General features: G+C 38.6%; 1 protein-coding gene across 1 annotated transcript in view; it reads right to left on the bottom strand.

The window, feature by feature from the left end:
- Positions 1–7450: 7450 nt before the first annotated feature.
- The window catches only part of PDZRN4 (PDZ domain containing ring finger 4), a 371646-nt gene continuing 364281 nt past the window's right edge, over positions 7451–14815 (bottom strand). Inside the window, 2 exon segments of the mRNA XM_030322548.1 lie at positions 7451–9206; positions 13890–14006. Coding sequence (XP_030178408.1) covers positions 7680–9206; positions 13890–14006 — 1644 coding nt within the window. The 3' untranslated portion in view covers positions 7451–7679.

Here is a 14815-nt window from a genome sequence, read left to right as displayed (position 1 = left end):
AATTCCATCCCTGCTTTTTAAATTGCCGATTAGACATTTCTTTTTGGGTTGTCCTACTGGCACCTTAAAATCAACATACCCAAGACTGAATTGTTCACCTTTTCTTCCAGAACATGTTTCTCATGTTAAGCATGTTCTGAGTGGGCCCATCATTTACTCAGTAACACAACCAGAAACAGGGACAACATCCTCAACTTCTTCCTCTCTTTGCTTATCTCCTATTCTGTATCTTGTCATTTCCCAAGACCTGGCTATTCTACTTTCCTAATAGGATTTCCAGATAAATTACAGGATGCTTAATTAAATGAAAATTTCAGATTAACTAGACTTTTTAATGTAAGTATGTCTCCAATGAATAGTTATATTTAAAAAGTTATTCACTGATTTGCTGAAATTCAAATTTAACTCGGGTTCTGTATTTTACTTGCATCTCTAATCTGCATCTCTAGTTCCTATCATCTGTCAAATCCCCTTTTTGGCCCTTTGTTCAAGTTCTTTTCTCTTCCATGTCAGTGGAACAGTCTTCTGACTGGTTGTCCTTCCTCCAAATGCTTCTCCATCCAATATAAGGGCTAAATTTCTAATAGATGGATCTTTTTAAGACATAAAATTGATTAACTCCCCCCATTTCTTTCAATATGAAACTCTCATGACCTGGCTCCTGCCTAACTCTCCCACCCTTTATGACTTAAATTCCAGTCATACTTCGTGTGAGAAGTGAGCCAGTATGTCTGCTGGATGACCCACACTGACTTCACCCCAAGTAGCCCCACCACAAGTTTTCTCGTGCCAGCAGGCCTGTACCCTCACCTGCAAAACTGAGTGTTACCCAAATGGTGCACAAACCTGTCGCCTTCCCATCTTCTCTATAAATATACAAGGTTCTGCAGATCTAAGCCATTCTAAATCACAACTCCTTAATGTTCTAGAATGTACAATGCAAATGCAGTCTTTCAGAGGGTGATAACCATCATGAAAAATGGCTTTTTTTTTTTTTTTGGTGAATAATGGAAAGAGTGGGTAGGCATTATTTTACACCAATGAATTACTTTCTTATTTTCCCTGTTGAAAATGTCCTTATTTGCTTCACAGGCAGATGATGAGGTTTACCTAAGATAGCTCCAAAACAACTGTGGTATGGGTGCAACAAAAGGAAATTTGGAATAAAACATTTTACTAGTTATTGCCAATTTTTAGAATGTTAGGAATAAAATGGGCCTCAGAGGTCATTTATTCCAATATTATCATTTTACAGATGGGAACATGAGGACTCAAATAAGGGACATAACTTGCTCAAGATCACAGAAATGATGAGAACTGTCTCATGGATGAGTCATCATTCAGGGTTATGAGGGCAGGGAGGGCTTCCCTAAGGTGGTGGCAGCCCATAGGAACCTTTACCCTTCTTAACCCTCCTGTGTTCCTCACTGGCTCCATCACTCTGTGCTGATTTCTTGATACAGTCAGATTTCATGAATTCATACTTCATCTCCCCAAGACGTTTATTAATGATTCATGTAAAGCAGGAAACACACTGAACATCATAGTCTCTCAAACACATTTCCTTCTCTTAAGTGTTTTATACCATTTCTATTTTTTTGTGCCCTCCATCTGATTGATTTTCTGATTACGGTCCTGTTTCAAAAAAAGAAATCAGGCTAAATTAAATGGATGCAAAAAGAAAGCTATGCTATATTCGCTGACCCTACCATAATGAGAACATCAGGATAGGGCTGGCGTATGGAAACATTTGAGTAGGCTTTGTTTCCTCGAGTGCCTCACAAACATTCCAAGATACGCTGGCCAGTTGCATCCCATTGAATCTATTCCTACCACCACCAAAGAGGTGAAGTTAAATAAGTGTCTTGGTTTATTAAATTTCTGGTTCAAACACATTTGGGTTTGAATAGCTAGCATTGACTATGCTTCCTATTAAAACACCAGGCTGTAAAGACTAATGACAGGCCCAAAAATGGATATCCAAGAGGTTTTTTACAACAGTGGCACATTCTGATCATGGACGTGGCAAGCAGCACAGTAGAAAGGGGTGATAATAAATTTGAAGCAGAATGTAGTTATGTACTGGCTAGCCAGGACAAAAACAAAATCTACCATCATAATTCCCCACCACAGACAACATGCAATTAAAAAAATAGGCTGATCAATAAAGTGGAACCGAATGAGAAAGCTAGCACATTTGATGACACAAAGAAAATGGTGGCAGGTGTCTGGACTCCTGTTTGAGGCAGAACTTGTACATTTTAGTGAACAAATTGCTATTACTTCTAATGTCCATTTTTAATTAACATGGAGGCTGGAAATAGTGGAAGGAAGAGAAACTTCGCGGGCAGACTATCACAAGCTTGCATCCGGAATCTATTGCTTAGTAGCTATGGGATTCATGGCATATTAGCCAGTTTGCTCACCTGTAAGTTAAAATAATAGCCAATATCTGTTGAGTCCCCACTCTGTGCCGGCACTCATCTAGCTTCTTTATATGTGTCAACCCGTTTAATTCTCAACGTATGAAAAAGGCTATAATTATCTCCCCTGTACCAAGCAGCAAGCTTAAGTAACTTGCTGAAGAATACAAACCTAGTAAGTGGCAGGGCCGGGAGGCAGTAAACCCGTAGTGAATATTAATAAGTTAAAAGCATGTAGTGGGATACTGAATAACAGGCCGGGCGCTAGCTTATCGATGGCCCATGAACCCAGAAGCAATGCTTTTTTTGCAGTACAACACCATCGAGTAGGATGTGTAAAGAATGCATGGCACCCAAAATTCTGAGCAGCTGTTATTTGGTAAAACGGAAGAAATGCCAGAAGGACATATGTGGCAATGGTTACTCACTGTGCAACACACTATACTCATGACGGACACATTACAGGAAAAAAAAATATTAGACACTACTGGGTAGAAAGCCAAGTGAGTGTTAAGGCAATACCATCTCTGAGTGTTTAGAAATAAGAGTGGCTGCTGGCAATGGCTAGGGAAAAATCTCCCGAGAGATGGGAAGATGCGAAATAAACACTGGAGGGATGAACAAGGAGAAAAGAGAAGGTTTTGTCTAATATGCAAAGCACCACAAGCAAAGAGTGGAGTTGGAAATGGGAATGGCATCAAGTGGGGCTGCCTTGTACACTGACCCTGAAAAGGCCAGTACATTGGCTAAAAAGGGCAGCACACTTGGGTGGGAACAGCAAAAAACAAAAGAACAAACAAATCTCAAAGCGCTCCTCAATAGGTGACTATCATGGTCAATCATTTTTGTCAGTGCCCTCTAGTAGTCAGTATTCACTGAAACTGAAGCTATATCATGCATATTTATAGGAGGAAATGGTTTGTTCTATCTAAAGTTTAAGTCCTTTAATGTACTTCCAAAGACATACATTTTGAAAAATAGTGACAGAAAACTGAAGAAAGAACAAAACTTCAAATAAGTAAGAAATAATTTGCTTGGGGAAATATTTTTTTTACTGTTTTTTTTTTTATAAGTGAATTAGTTGGTGAACTTGTTGCAGTGTTCAACTTCAGTAACTGAAAATTAATAAAGTTATTTAATAATAATTATGCTGTTATATTAATTATATTCCATCAATTATATTAATGATTAAAAAATTTTTAATGTTTTTATTTATTTTTGAGGCAGAGAGAGAGAGAGAGAGAGAAAGAGCATGAGCTAGGGAGGGGCAGAGAGAGAGGGAGACACAGAATCTGAAGTAGGCCCCAGGCTCTGAGCTGTCAGCACAGAGCCCAATGTAGGACTCGAACTCATGAATCACGAGATCATGACCTGGGCCAAAGTCAGACACTCAACTGACTGAGGCCACCCAGGTGCCCCTTGTATTAATGATTATTAATAGAAATAGAAAAATAATGGATATTAACTAATGGTAGAGTATAATAAATTAATAGAAAATGAATTAATTAAAATTGAAAGAATATTAGTTTGAAGGAACATCAAATTATTCATCTGCCCAAGACACAGGTTTCCTGAGGTCTGAGTTAGAAGTCTTTCTTGGAAAGACATGTGAGATCAGGTGTGTAGCAGGTTGAGGTTAAATTATGGAAGTCCTTAGATAACAGGCTCAGGCACTCAGATTTTATCCCATGCTCAGGAAAAGACCTGTTGAAGTAATTAGGCACGAAATAGTGACGGTCTAGCCAAAAGGTGATTTAGGGTACTGAAGATAACTTGACACATTTTAGAGAAAAAAATAACACTGCTTTGTGACTGACCAGATAAAAGGGAAATTCAAGAAGACATAGGTGGTAAGTAGGAAGGAGCAGCTGAACAATGGCACCCATCACAAAACAAAGAATTTGAAGCAGAAAGCAGAAGCTTATTGGAGGGATAAAAAGATTGGTTCAGGTGGAAAATTTAGACACACCAATAAGACAAGGATTAAATCGGCATGTAGCTATGGGAAGGATATGTTAGAGGAGTCCTCCCACAGCCCACATGTCTTCATAGAAGGACAGTCGGCACAAGATAAAATGGTAACAATAGACTTCTTCCTGGCATGCGGTGAAGAAATGCCCAACGAATATACATTGTTTTCCACCTCCTAGGTCATTTACATGTGGATCCTAGCACCAATTTCTGTCACATCTTGAATAAAAAAAAAAAGCAATAAAACTATGGAATTTCAAAGCTAAGCCTAAGTAAAATATTTTCCTTCTTTATATTCACATATTTCTTTGGAATTGAAATAAAATATCCCACATATAACAAATTATTTTTCTTTGCTGAGCAACAGATTTATTATTCATTGACTAAAAAACATGTTTAGCACAAAGATATGTTACGTAGAAAGATAAAAACATAACACTTTCAGATTTTCACTGATTTTTGAAAAAGACATTTCTCAACTTGTAGAATGTATAAATACAGACATGAAAAATACCAACATCACATTTTTTAAAAATTGGCAAGAACATTTGGCTTTAATAAAAATAAAAGTAAGCTGGTAACTTTGGAAATACTGCGTTATGAGATGTGTCCGTTTCTTCTGGAAAAATCTACATGTTGGTTCCAAGTCACATTTATCTATAGAAGTAATCTGAATGCAGTGACTATTAAAGCCCAGTTATGTCAAGAATATAAACAATAACGACAGGCATTAGGTCAGGAAAAAGCTGAGCTCTTAAGATCAACATTCTTATTTTAAAAGCTCTAGGTATGTTCAGAGTAATCTTGTCGATTGTATTAACAATGGCTAAAGCTGGAAGTGATGAAATTCTCAGTTGCCTTAGGTTGCTATTACTATCACTACCTTAAAATTTTTGAGTCTAGCTTTTCATTATATGTAATTAAGATTCATTTTTTCCCCCATCTATGTAATAGCTTTTCAGGAGATAAGAACTTGGAAAGGTAGAAGAGTAAGGAAAACAGTAACAAAAGGACCAATACGTGGAGGAGAGAGATAAATACAATAATTTAACTCAACTAGCATTCATTATTATTTAAACGGCCCTCTACAGAGATTTGCAAAGACAGAGGGGGATGCAAGGACTAAACTCCATAAAATCTATGCAGGGAGACAATAAATACTATGTGTGTGATTCAAATAACAGAAGAAGAAAAAAGGAAGGTAAAACAATGCTGCAGGTGCATCATAGCGTATGCCAAAATGCTGAGAGAGTCTGGGGTCATCAAAACGGGTTCCAAAGAGAAAATGTATATGTGATTACACTCTCAGGGAGGTGTAGAATTGGGCACAGAAACTCCAGACAGGAGAACAGTATAAGATAACTGGAGTGGAAATGGGAAGCCAGGAATCAACTCAGAGAAGATCTAAAAAGGAGCAACAGGCAAAGTGGGCAAGTGAATGACGGCCCGGAATATAAAGCAGGGCATCAGAGTCTGATTCAAGAGCTGAAACTGTCAGTTTTTAAACAGGAAAGTAACTTCAGAATTTTTCAGATGTTGTGTCTCTACTGTGTCTCCAACAATCTCTTGGGTTGAATGAAAATTTGATCAAACTCAGTTTGCATATACATGGTCAATCTGGCCTTTACCCTGGAGGTGTCGTGAGTGACACATAGATGGTTTTTATGATGAAAATCTAGATTTAAATAACCTATCTGATAATTTGGCAATCTCATTTTAAACTGGCATATAAGGTATTTTATATATGCCATACATTTATATATGCCAGTTTAAAATGAGATTGCCAAATTGTGACTATGCTCACAATTATTAAAAAGATGATTCCCCCCAATTTATTCCCAAATGATAGGCTAAATAAATGCACATAGTGCTATGGAGTGAGTTGTGTCACCCTAAAATCCGTATTTTGAAGTTCTAACCTCCAAGGTGATGGTATTTGGAGATGGGACCTTTGGTTTAGATGAAGTCATCAGGGTAGAGCTCCTATGAAGGATCCAGTGCCCTTATCAGAAGAGACAGCAGACAGCTTTCCTTCCTTTCTCTCCACCACCTGAAGACAGAGGGAGAGGGTGGCCATCTACGAGCTGGAACAGGGCTCTCACCTAGTTGCTGAATCTGCCAGCACTTGGACTTCACATCCTCCAGAGCTGTGAGAAATACATTCCTGTTGTTTAGGCTACCCAGTCTATGGCATTTTGTTATGGCCGAAGAGCTGACTATTTTTATTTATTATTATTACTATTTATTATCCCAAGCTGACTAATACATTTAGTGTCATTATAAACATTTTCAGACACTTCACCGATCTTCTCTCCAGGTCCTTCCCTGAATTTTTCCTGGTTTTACCTTACCTGGGTAGCAGACAAAAGGAGATAACCTCATATTTACTGGATATTTAGTTAGCGTCTGTTAGACGGTTGACATATATTATCTAATTTAATCCTGGTAAGAATATGTGACACAATGATCTATGGGAAGTATTTCGAGACAATTTTATTGGAAAAGAAAGTGATAGAAAAATGTACACATTTTATAATCCACAATTAGGACTCTTCTAAATAGTATACATATATGACTAATTTAAATCTGGTAACCACAGTGAACAATGAAAATAAAACACCCCTTGATAGCTTTTCTTAAGGATAATCAATAATTTATTTTTTATTGTCACAATTACCACAATTATCTAGCTACATGACCAATGTCACTACATACCACAGGAAGATTGTCCACTTACACTTTACTGAGACAAAGACAACGGCCATTGATGTGTTAATGTACAACGGGATGTTAAAAAGAGGTGGTTTTTATGCGTAAGACAAGATGTGGCACATGATTTATTAACAGGTTTGATTTCATACGTATTATGCCAAGAAGCAAGCATAGAAATGTTTTGGCATTGAGTTGTTATTAAAGTAGAAAATAAGTAAACTAGAGAAATAAATCCAGATCTTAACTTACAATAGATACATTAAAGTAGGAAATTAATTGGCTCCTCAGTATTTTTGTTCAAGTTTTTTGTTTTCTTTCCTTGTGTTTGTTTTTTTTAATATATATAAATGAGTAATATGAATATATCACAAGTTAAAGAAAGATCTCAGTCAAAAAAGAAGGTACCAGTATATGAAAAACAAATGAAAAATTACCAGGTATTTTTGCTTACAAAAACTTTAAACTATAAAGAGTCGCAAAATATATATAAAAACGCCGCATTGAACGAGGCAATCATACTCTACCCAAACTGGTAGCGCCCTCCTAACATCAGTTGCATCGCTGTTCATTCGGTCATACGGTGGTGACTGACAAAAAGGCATTATGAACTCGTGTGCCATCAGGAGACTTGGCCCCGTGGGTCATCAGTTCTTGGATTGTCATCCAGTTGTCCAAAATTTTCTTGTTTCTTTTTTTCATCATCTTTTTGTGGCTCAGTTCAATGATGTTGATCTCCTTTCTGCCCTCGCTGCCGCTCTGGGGGCTCTCCTTGAGACACTCCAACCGGCTCCGCATCATGAACTCCCGGCGCCGACGCTGCTCCTTGGCCCGAACCAGGTGTTGCTTTCTTTCCTCTTTGCTCCAGTAGCGGCCCATTTTCATCTCGCTCATGGTGTCATCATCCGTCGTCATGCCACTGCGCTCCTCCTTGATCTTTAAGGCACGTTCCCTCAGAATCCGGTCTCGTACTGGTCTCTTTGTTATGTACCGCGTCCCGTCGCTCCTAATTTTCACCTTCCATTCCATCTTGGGCTCTGAACACTTCTGAGACTCCTTGCACATGCTCACTAAACTCAGCTGACTCTGCGCATACTCCACTGCAGATTTCTGTTGAATCAACTGCATGTAGCTTTGATAATGGCGGGCATGTGCCGGGATATTTGCGTATCTGTAGGAGGAGCTGTGGTAAGGGGAGAGGTAAGGGATGTGTTCGCTGCTGGTTTGCTCCTGATCAGAAAGCTTGCCGCTCTCTGAAATCTTCTCCTTGCCTTCAATGCTGCAACCTGGTTCAGTGGTTTTGGCTTTGGGGGAGGTCGACTCTTTACTGCTCAGCCCGGAAGAAGACTGATTGGCGGCCATTGTGCTTCTCAGGTTTTTCTTATTGGTGAGGTTGATCATTCTTGGAAGGGAACTGTCAGGGGAACGGTCCACAGTGAGTGGAGTGCTTCTGCAGCTTTCAGCTGTGTTGTAAGCGCTAGAACTGTCCTTGTCTGACTTTTCTGGGTGTTCGATGATGTCATCTAGCTTTCCCCTTTGCATGTCTATGCTGGTGTTGTAATTCCGGAATCCTCCATCGTGCAAAGCCCAGATGTCTCCATACTGGTCTGTCACTTTCTGGAGCCTGTGAGCCTGCATGATATTCTGGCACTCCAGTTCAATGTTTCTCAGTTCTTCGTTAAGCAACTGTAGTTCGTGCTCCACTCCCTCTTGTTCCCCTTGATGGCATTCTATTGTGCTGCTCGAGTAATACAGGTCATATTCTCCATGGTTCCGAATCTTGCATTTGAGCTCCAAGAGCTGTCGGAATCTCTCACACTCCTCATCTGGGTTGCCAATGCAGTCTGAGTCTATGTATTCACCAGACGCGAAGCTCTCATTGCACTGAAGTTCAACGCTTCCTAGAGTGTCTTGGCTCTGCCCCAGCTCTCTCCTGCTCTTCAGGGATGCGCTGTTGGGATCCTCCGCTGCGTTCTCCTGCTCTGAGCTCTCATCGTTCCGCAAGCTTTCATCTGTGCGCCCCACCCCACTGTCTTTCTCGTGGTTGTTAGAGGAGGACGTTGCCGTATCTGTTGTGCCCTCTTCTTCTTCTTGTTTTTTTGGCTAAGAAAACCAAGTTGAGAGAACAAAGAAAATTAATTATCTTGAGAAACACTGATTGTGGACAAACTCGAAAGAATGATGCTTCTTGAAATAGGCAAAAGACATGAATAGACACTTCTCCAAAGAAGACATCCAGATGGCCAACTGACACATGAAAAAATGCTGAACTTCACTCATCATCAGGGAAATACAAATCAAAACCACAATGAGATGCCACCTTACACCTCTCCGAATGGCTAACATGAACAACTCCGGTAACAACAGAGGTTGGCGAGGATGCAGAGAAAGAGGATCTCTTTTGCGTTGTTGGTGGGAATGCAAGCTGGTGCAGCCACTCTGGAAAACAGTATGGAGGTTCCTCAAAAAACTAAAAATAGAACTACCCTACAACCCAGCAATTGCACTACTGGGCATTTATCCAAGGGATACAGGTGTGCTGTTTCGAAGGGACACATGCACCCCCATGTATATAGCAGCACTATCAACAATAGCCAAAGTGTGGAAAGAGCCCAAATGTCCATCGATGGATGAATGGATAAAGAATAGGTGGTGTATATATATATATATATATATATATATATATATATATATACAATGTAGTATTACTTGGTAATCAAAAAGAATGAGGTCTTGCCATTTGCAACTACATGGATGGAACTGGAGGGTATTATGCTAAGTGAAATTAGTCAGAGAAAGACAAAAATCATATGACTGCACTCATATGAGGACTTTAAGAGACAAAACAGATGAACATAAGGGAAGGGAAACAAAAATAATATAAAAATAGGGAGGGGGACAAAACAGAAGAGACTCATAAATATGGAGAACAAACTGAGGGTTACGGGAGGGGTTGGGGGAGGGGGGATGGGCTAAATGGGTAAGGGGCACTAAGAATCTACTCCTGAAATCATTGTTGCACTGTATGTTAATTTGGATGTAAATTTAAACAATAAAAAATAAAACAAGTTAAAAAAAAAAGAATGATGCTTCTTGGCAAAAGTGTGGTTCCTAGAAAGCTGTTCTAATTTTAGCATCCATAACAATTTTAGAAACAAAGGCCATTAGCTCAAGGCAGCTTTTTATGAATTGAAATAAAGAAAACCAAAGGTGCTTGGATATGCCTGTCATACCTGACTTGGCGATAAATAAAACAGGACACATTTAAATACTTGATCCTTATCTTAAGGATTTCTCTTACTTGAGAAAATGGCATGCACGTGTGTAAATGAGGTGCCTTTAGGAGTCTCTGAGATGGTAACACACGAAAGGATGAGCGAGATAGGTAGTCTAAATGGTCTTCTGCAGAATGGAGGCCGGAGTTCTGAAGCTGCATCATCTTATTATGATGATTTTTTCCTGAACTTTAAGTTCAGAAGAAACTTCACTGATGTAGTAATACACTGGTAATGGAAAGCTAAATAGCACAGTATTTCAGGAATAGGTTAGTACTAGAGCCTTGGACTTTCCATTGATGAGGAACTTTAATCCCAAATGTATTCAGCTTATTAGTGACACAGAGAGGTGGAAAAGGCCAGTGCTATCCCCCGGAGTCAGGATTTCTTCTATGTCTAGGATGTCATATTTTCCGATACATGTGCCCAGACCTTAGTGCATCTCCAAATCACACTGCTCAAGAGCAACAATGTCATCTTAAGACTCATTTGGGTTACGTAAAAAATATTTTTCTACTCTCAGCCACTAATATCCCTTAAAGGTGAATTTTATTCTGCTGAGAGTGACAGTTCTAATGAAAATCAGAGCAGCACTGATTGCCAGATGTGGACTTCATGTCAAAAAGTGTATTTTTGACATAAATGTGAATACACACTTGTAGGTAAACTTTATTCCTTGGTAGTTTTTGGCTTTCATGCAGAACAATTAACTGTTACTGCCCTAAGAGGATGCATGTGTAGTTCTTTCTCTGTGACCAGGGTAAAGTTATTGTTCTCTCCGTCACTCATCACATACGAGTCTACATGGCAGTTTCTACATTGTATTTTCTTTATGTGTAAGTCCACTCACTATCTTATATGTATATTTCGTCTAGTAGGTATAATTATACAATTCAATATAATTAAGCCTGTTAGTGTTAAAGAAGGACAGAATGCATGAGAAAAGGTATTCTAACACAGGTTTGAAAGGTCCCTCAAGAAAATTGTTATATTTTTCTTCCACAGAAGTTATGGCAGAACAAAATGTAACATCAGCCGTAAAGGAGAGCACATGACCATGTATCATGTTATTCTAGGATTCTCAGCCTTCCCTAAAATATTTTTCCTCAGTTGTTGAAAACATACTGAGATTTTAAATGCCTTATCGATAAAAAAACAAACAAAACATAATGTTATAAATAAGTAATTGAGTGCTTGGTACATCCGTATGTTCCTCGAATCAAGCTGACAATAGTATCCAATGTGGTGACATCAACAGGCTGTGCCATAAAACCCCCAGTGGATGTTATGGATATTGGACATTTTAGGTTATATACTATATTATTTACATTTATTTTTTCATATCTTTGATGGGCTTAAAAATACAAAAAGGGTAGTATTTCTTTATCTTATTTTTTTGTTTATTTGTTTTGGAGGAGCGAGAGCAGGGGAGGAGCAGAGAGAGATGGAGATAGAGAATCCCAAGCAGGCTCCATCCACTCTGTCAGCACAGAGCCAGATGTGGAGTTCTATCTCAAGAACTGTGAGATCACAACCTGAGCCAAAACCAAGAGTCTGACGCTTACTTGACCCAGCCACCCATGTGCCCCTCTTTATCATATTTTTATATAGAGTGCAAAGGATATAGACAAATTATGCCAAGAGCGATGTTCCGCAACGTGTCAACAGCAGCCGTAAGACCAAGGATAGTGTGTCAAAAGAAAGTTTTACTGCGTATGTGTATTTAAGTTTTGTAGTATGAATACACATTTTTATTTTATTTTTTTATTGAATCTGCCTTTCTTTAGTCACTGGTTTATGAGACAATGTGAAAATAAAAAGCGTTTTCCGTTCTCAAACCTAGAATTCCTAGTTTCTAATGTAATGCCACTCTATCGTTTATCATTTCCCTATGGAATTATTATGGTGACAGGCAATGCTTCTACCAAGACATTTCTAATGTAGTATTATTGTTTATAAGGGCAAAGGACTTTTAAAGGTTTCTGTACTTCTTATCATTTTTCAGTCTCACGGTGAAGAAAAATTTCCACACAATGAGAATCTAACCTCAGGGATGTCTAGTGTTACCTCCAACGACCTAGCATTTGTATTACGTCTGATGAGTAGGCAGCATTTGACACCCTATCGCTTCACCTGGACAGGATTTCTCCCTTCTTTCTTTATTCCAACATCCTCCTGTCAATTTTGTATCCGGTCACATTTTGTATCTAAGAGAGAAAAAGCCTGGAGCAAGGACTTTCTTGCTTGTAACCAGAAGCTGCCGCCAAAAAATATCTTTATCTGTGGCCAGCGTTGAAGTCATACATAAAAATTTCAATCTGTCCTGCCTATATTGAAAAGCAATCACCACAGTAGCAGCATCGCTTTTGAGCATGAGCTACTGTTTGTGAAGTGGCCAATGAGCATTGCACACGCAGCTATGTTGAGACCGTAGTCTGCAATATAACGATTTATTTAATATATGGGCATGTGCACACAGACACGTGCACATACGTCTCTGTTATGAAATGCTAGCACGTCAATAAATTCCATCATTCACTTCGTAAAGCGATAGGATGTTTGTGTTTCATGTCCCTAAGCCTAACTGTCCAGGATTTAAAAAAAAACTATCTCTTAGAATGTGTTAAGAATTAACATTGAGAATAGGACGATAATTAAATCAACAAACTGACGTCAGAAGTGTTAATAAAGCTGTATCAGGCAGATGAATGACACGAATTCAACACACAATAAATCTAGGATATATTTTAAAACATCTAGGATATACTGATCTTGTCTTTATCCAATAGGAACAACAACGATCATAAAAGAATCCCCAAACTTGGTTTGCCACAAGCCCCTCTGTAACCTTTCACCAGCAATGAATTAATTAAGAGCAGAAACTTTGTTCATTTTCCTTGTATTCTCAGAATCAAGTGTGGTACTTGGAACATATTAGGAGCTCAGCATTTTTGGTTGAATGATTATGTGACCCTAAGGCAAGATGATGTCAGTGATCTCAAATAAGGCTACTCCTCTTCAGGAGTATGTAGGTGGAACCGTGATACCAAAACCATAAATCAGATTGATGGCTTACATCATGTCACCATCATGCTATAGTTGCCTAAATATTCAAAGAGACACATTTATATTTTAAATTGTAAAGTTAACTTTGGGGGGAGAGGTTATCGCATGAGATAAAGCTTGTCTCCACCTGGCATATCGAAAAACAAGGTATATTTTTGCTATTAAATTTCAGAATTGGGTTGAATAGTACCTTGGTCAACGTTTGAGTACTACCAGACTCTGTCAACAATGGTCCCAAAGCTTTCCAAGCTAGAAAGATCTCAACAGAAAAAAAAAATGTATTTATTCCTTCTGCTTCATTTGAGATGCCCATCTAAAAAATTACCATTACAGAGGTGTTTGATCAAACTCTTTGATTTAGTTTTTTACTCCATTTATGATTATCCATTAAAAGAAAACCCACTTAACCACATTTCAAATGACGTCGTTCAAATTTTGGCCCTACCTGCTCCACCTCATTGGCCGTGCGCTGCATTGCTTCATTATGCTGTTCTTCCAGCATCTCCAAGTTTAACTCCTCTAAGAATTCATTCCTTTCATCTTCCAGCCAGCCTTCATCCAGCTGCAAAAGAACACATTAGTACATTATATTAGGTTAGTGGGAACTCATGCTAAAATAGGGTAAACTTAAATGGCAATGCCTGACCAGTTCCTTTTATCATAATGATTCTCTTCAGAATATCAGCCTCTGATAGTTCACCTCTCAGAAGGAGGAAAAAGTGATTTAAAAAAAAATTGGACTCATATGCCTTTTATCCTTTCCTGAAACAGAGCTACAAAGTTTCTCTCATAGCCAAGTAGATCTCACAGAATAGAACATTACCATCTTTCAAAATGTATGAAAAGCATATTGCATAATCCACAGCTGTCACACTCATTACCTCCAACAGTCCCTGTGTTAAAGAACTGCAATGGTACTAATAGGGCCATGAGACAATTGGGCTTTTTTCCTTAACAACAACCTTCAATGAGACGACACACACAGTGTTCCCCACCCCCTATACACACTGATGCTCCTACCCTCATCCTGCCTTTTTATTTTTAGGCAGATGGCTTCCAAGTCAACAAGATGGCTGCTTGCCACAAATACAGACATTTATTTTATCTAGGGGGAAGACGAGAAAAATTCTAAGTTATTCTTCTCATAAAAAAAGGTGATGCTATCCATGTCTATTTTGATTCATTTTTCACACCCAATTGCAAAATATAGATACATATACACACACACACACATATATATATGTGTGTGTGTGTATATGTACCTGAAATTGTGCATTTAATGGGAATGGAGCAGTGTGGAGCATGCAGGGTTTTGTTTGTGGGTCCAGGATGCAGGTATTCTGGTGGGAATCTTACACAAATTAAACTGAA

This window comes from Lynx canadensis, chromosome B4 (genome assembly GCF_007474595.2).
Source record: "Lynx canadensis isolate LIC74 chromosome B4, mLynCan4.pri.v2, whole genome shotgun sequence".
In the NCBI taxonomy this organism is placed as follows: Eukaryota; Metazoa; Chordata; class Mammalia; order Carnivora; family Felidae; genus Lynx; species Lynx canadensis.
The sequence above is the reverse complement of the archived record's forward strand: the minus strand, read 5'-3'. Positions and strand labels throughout refer to the sequence as shown.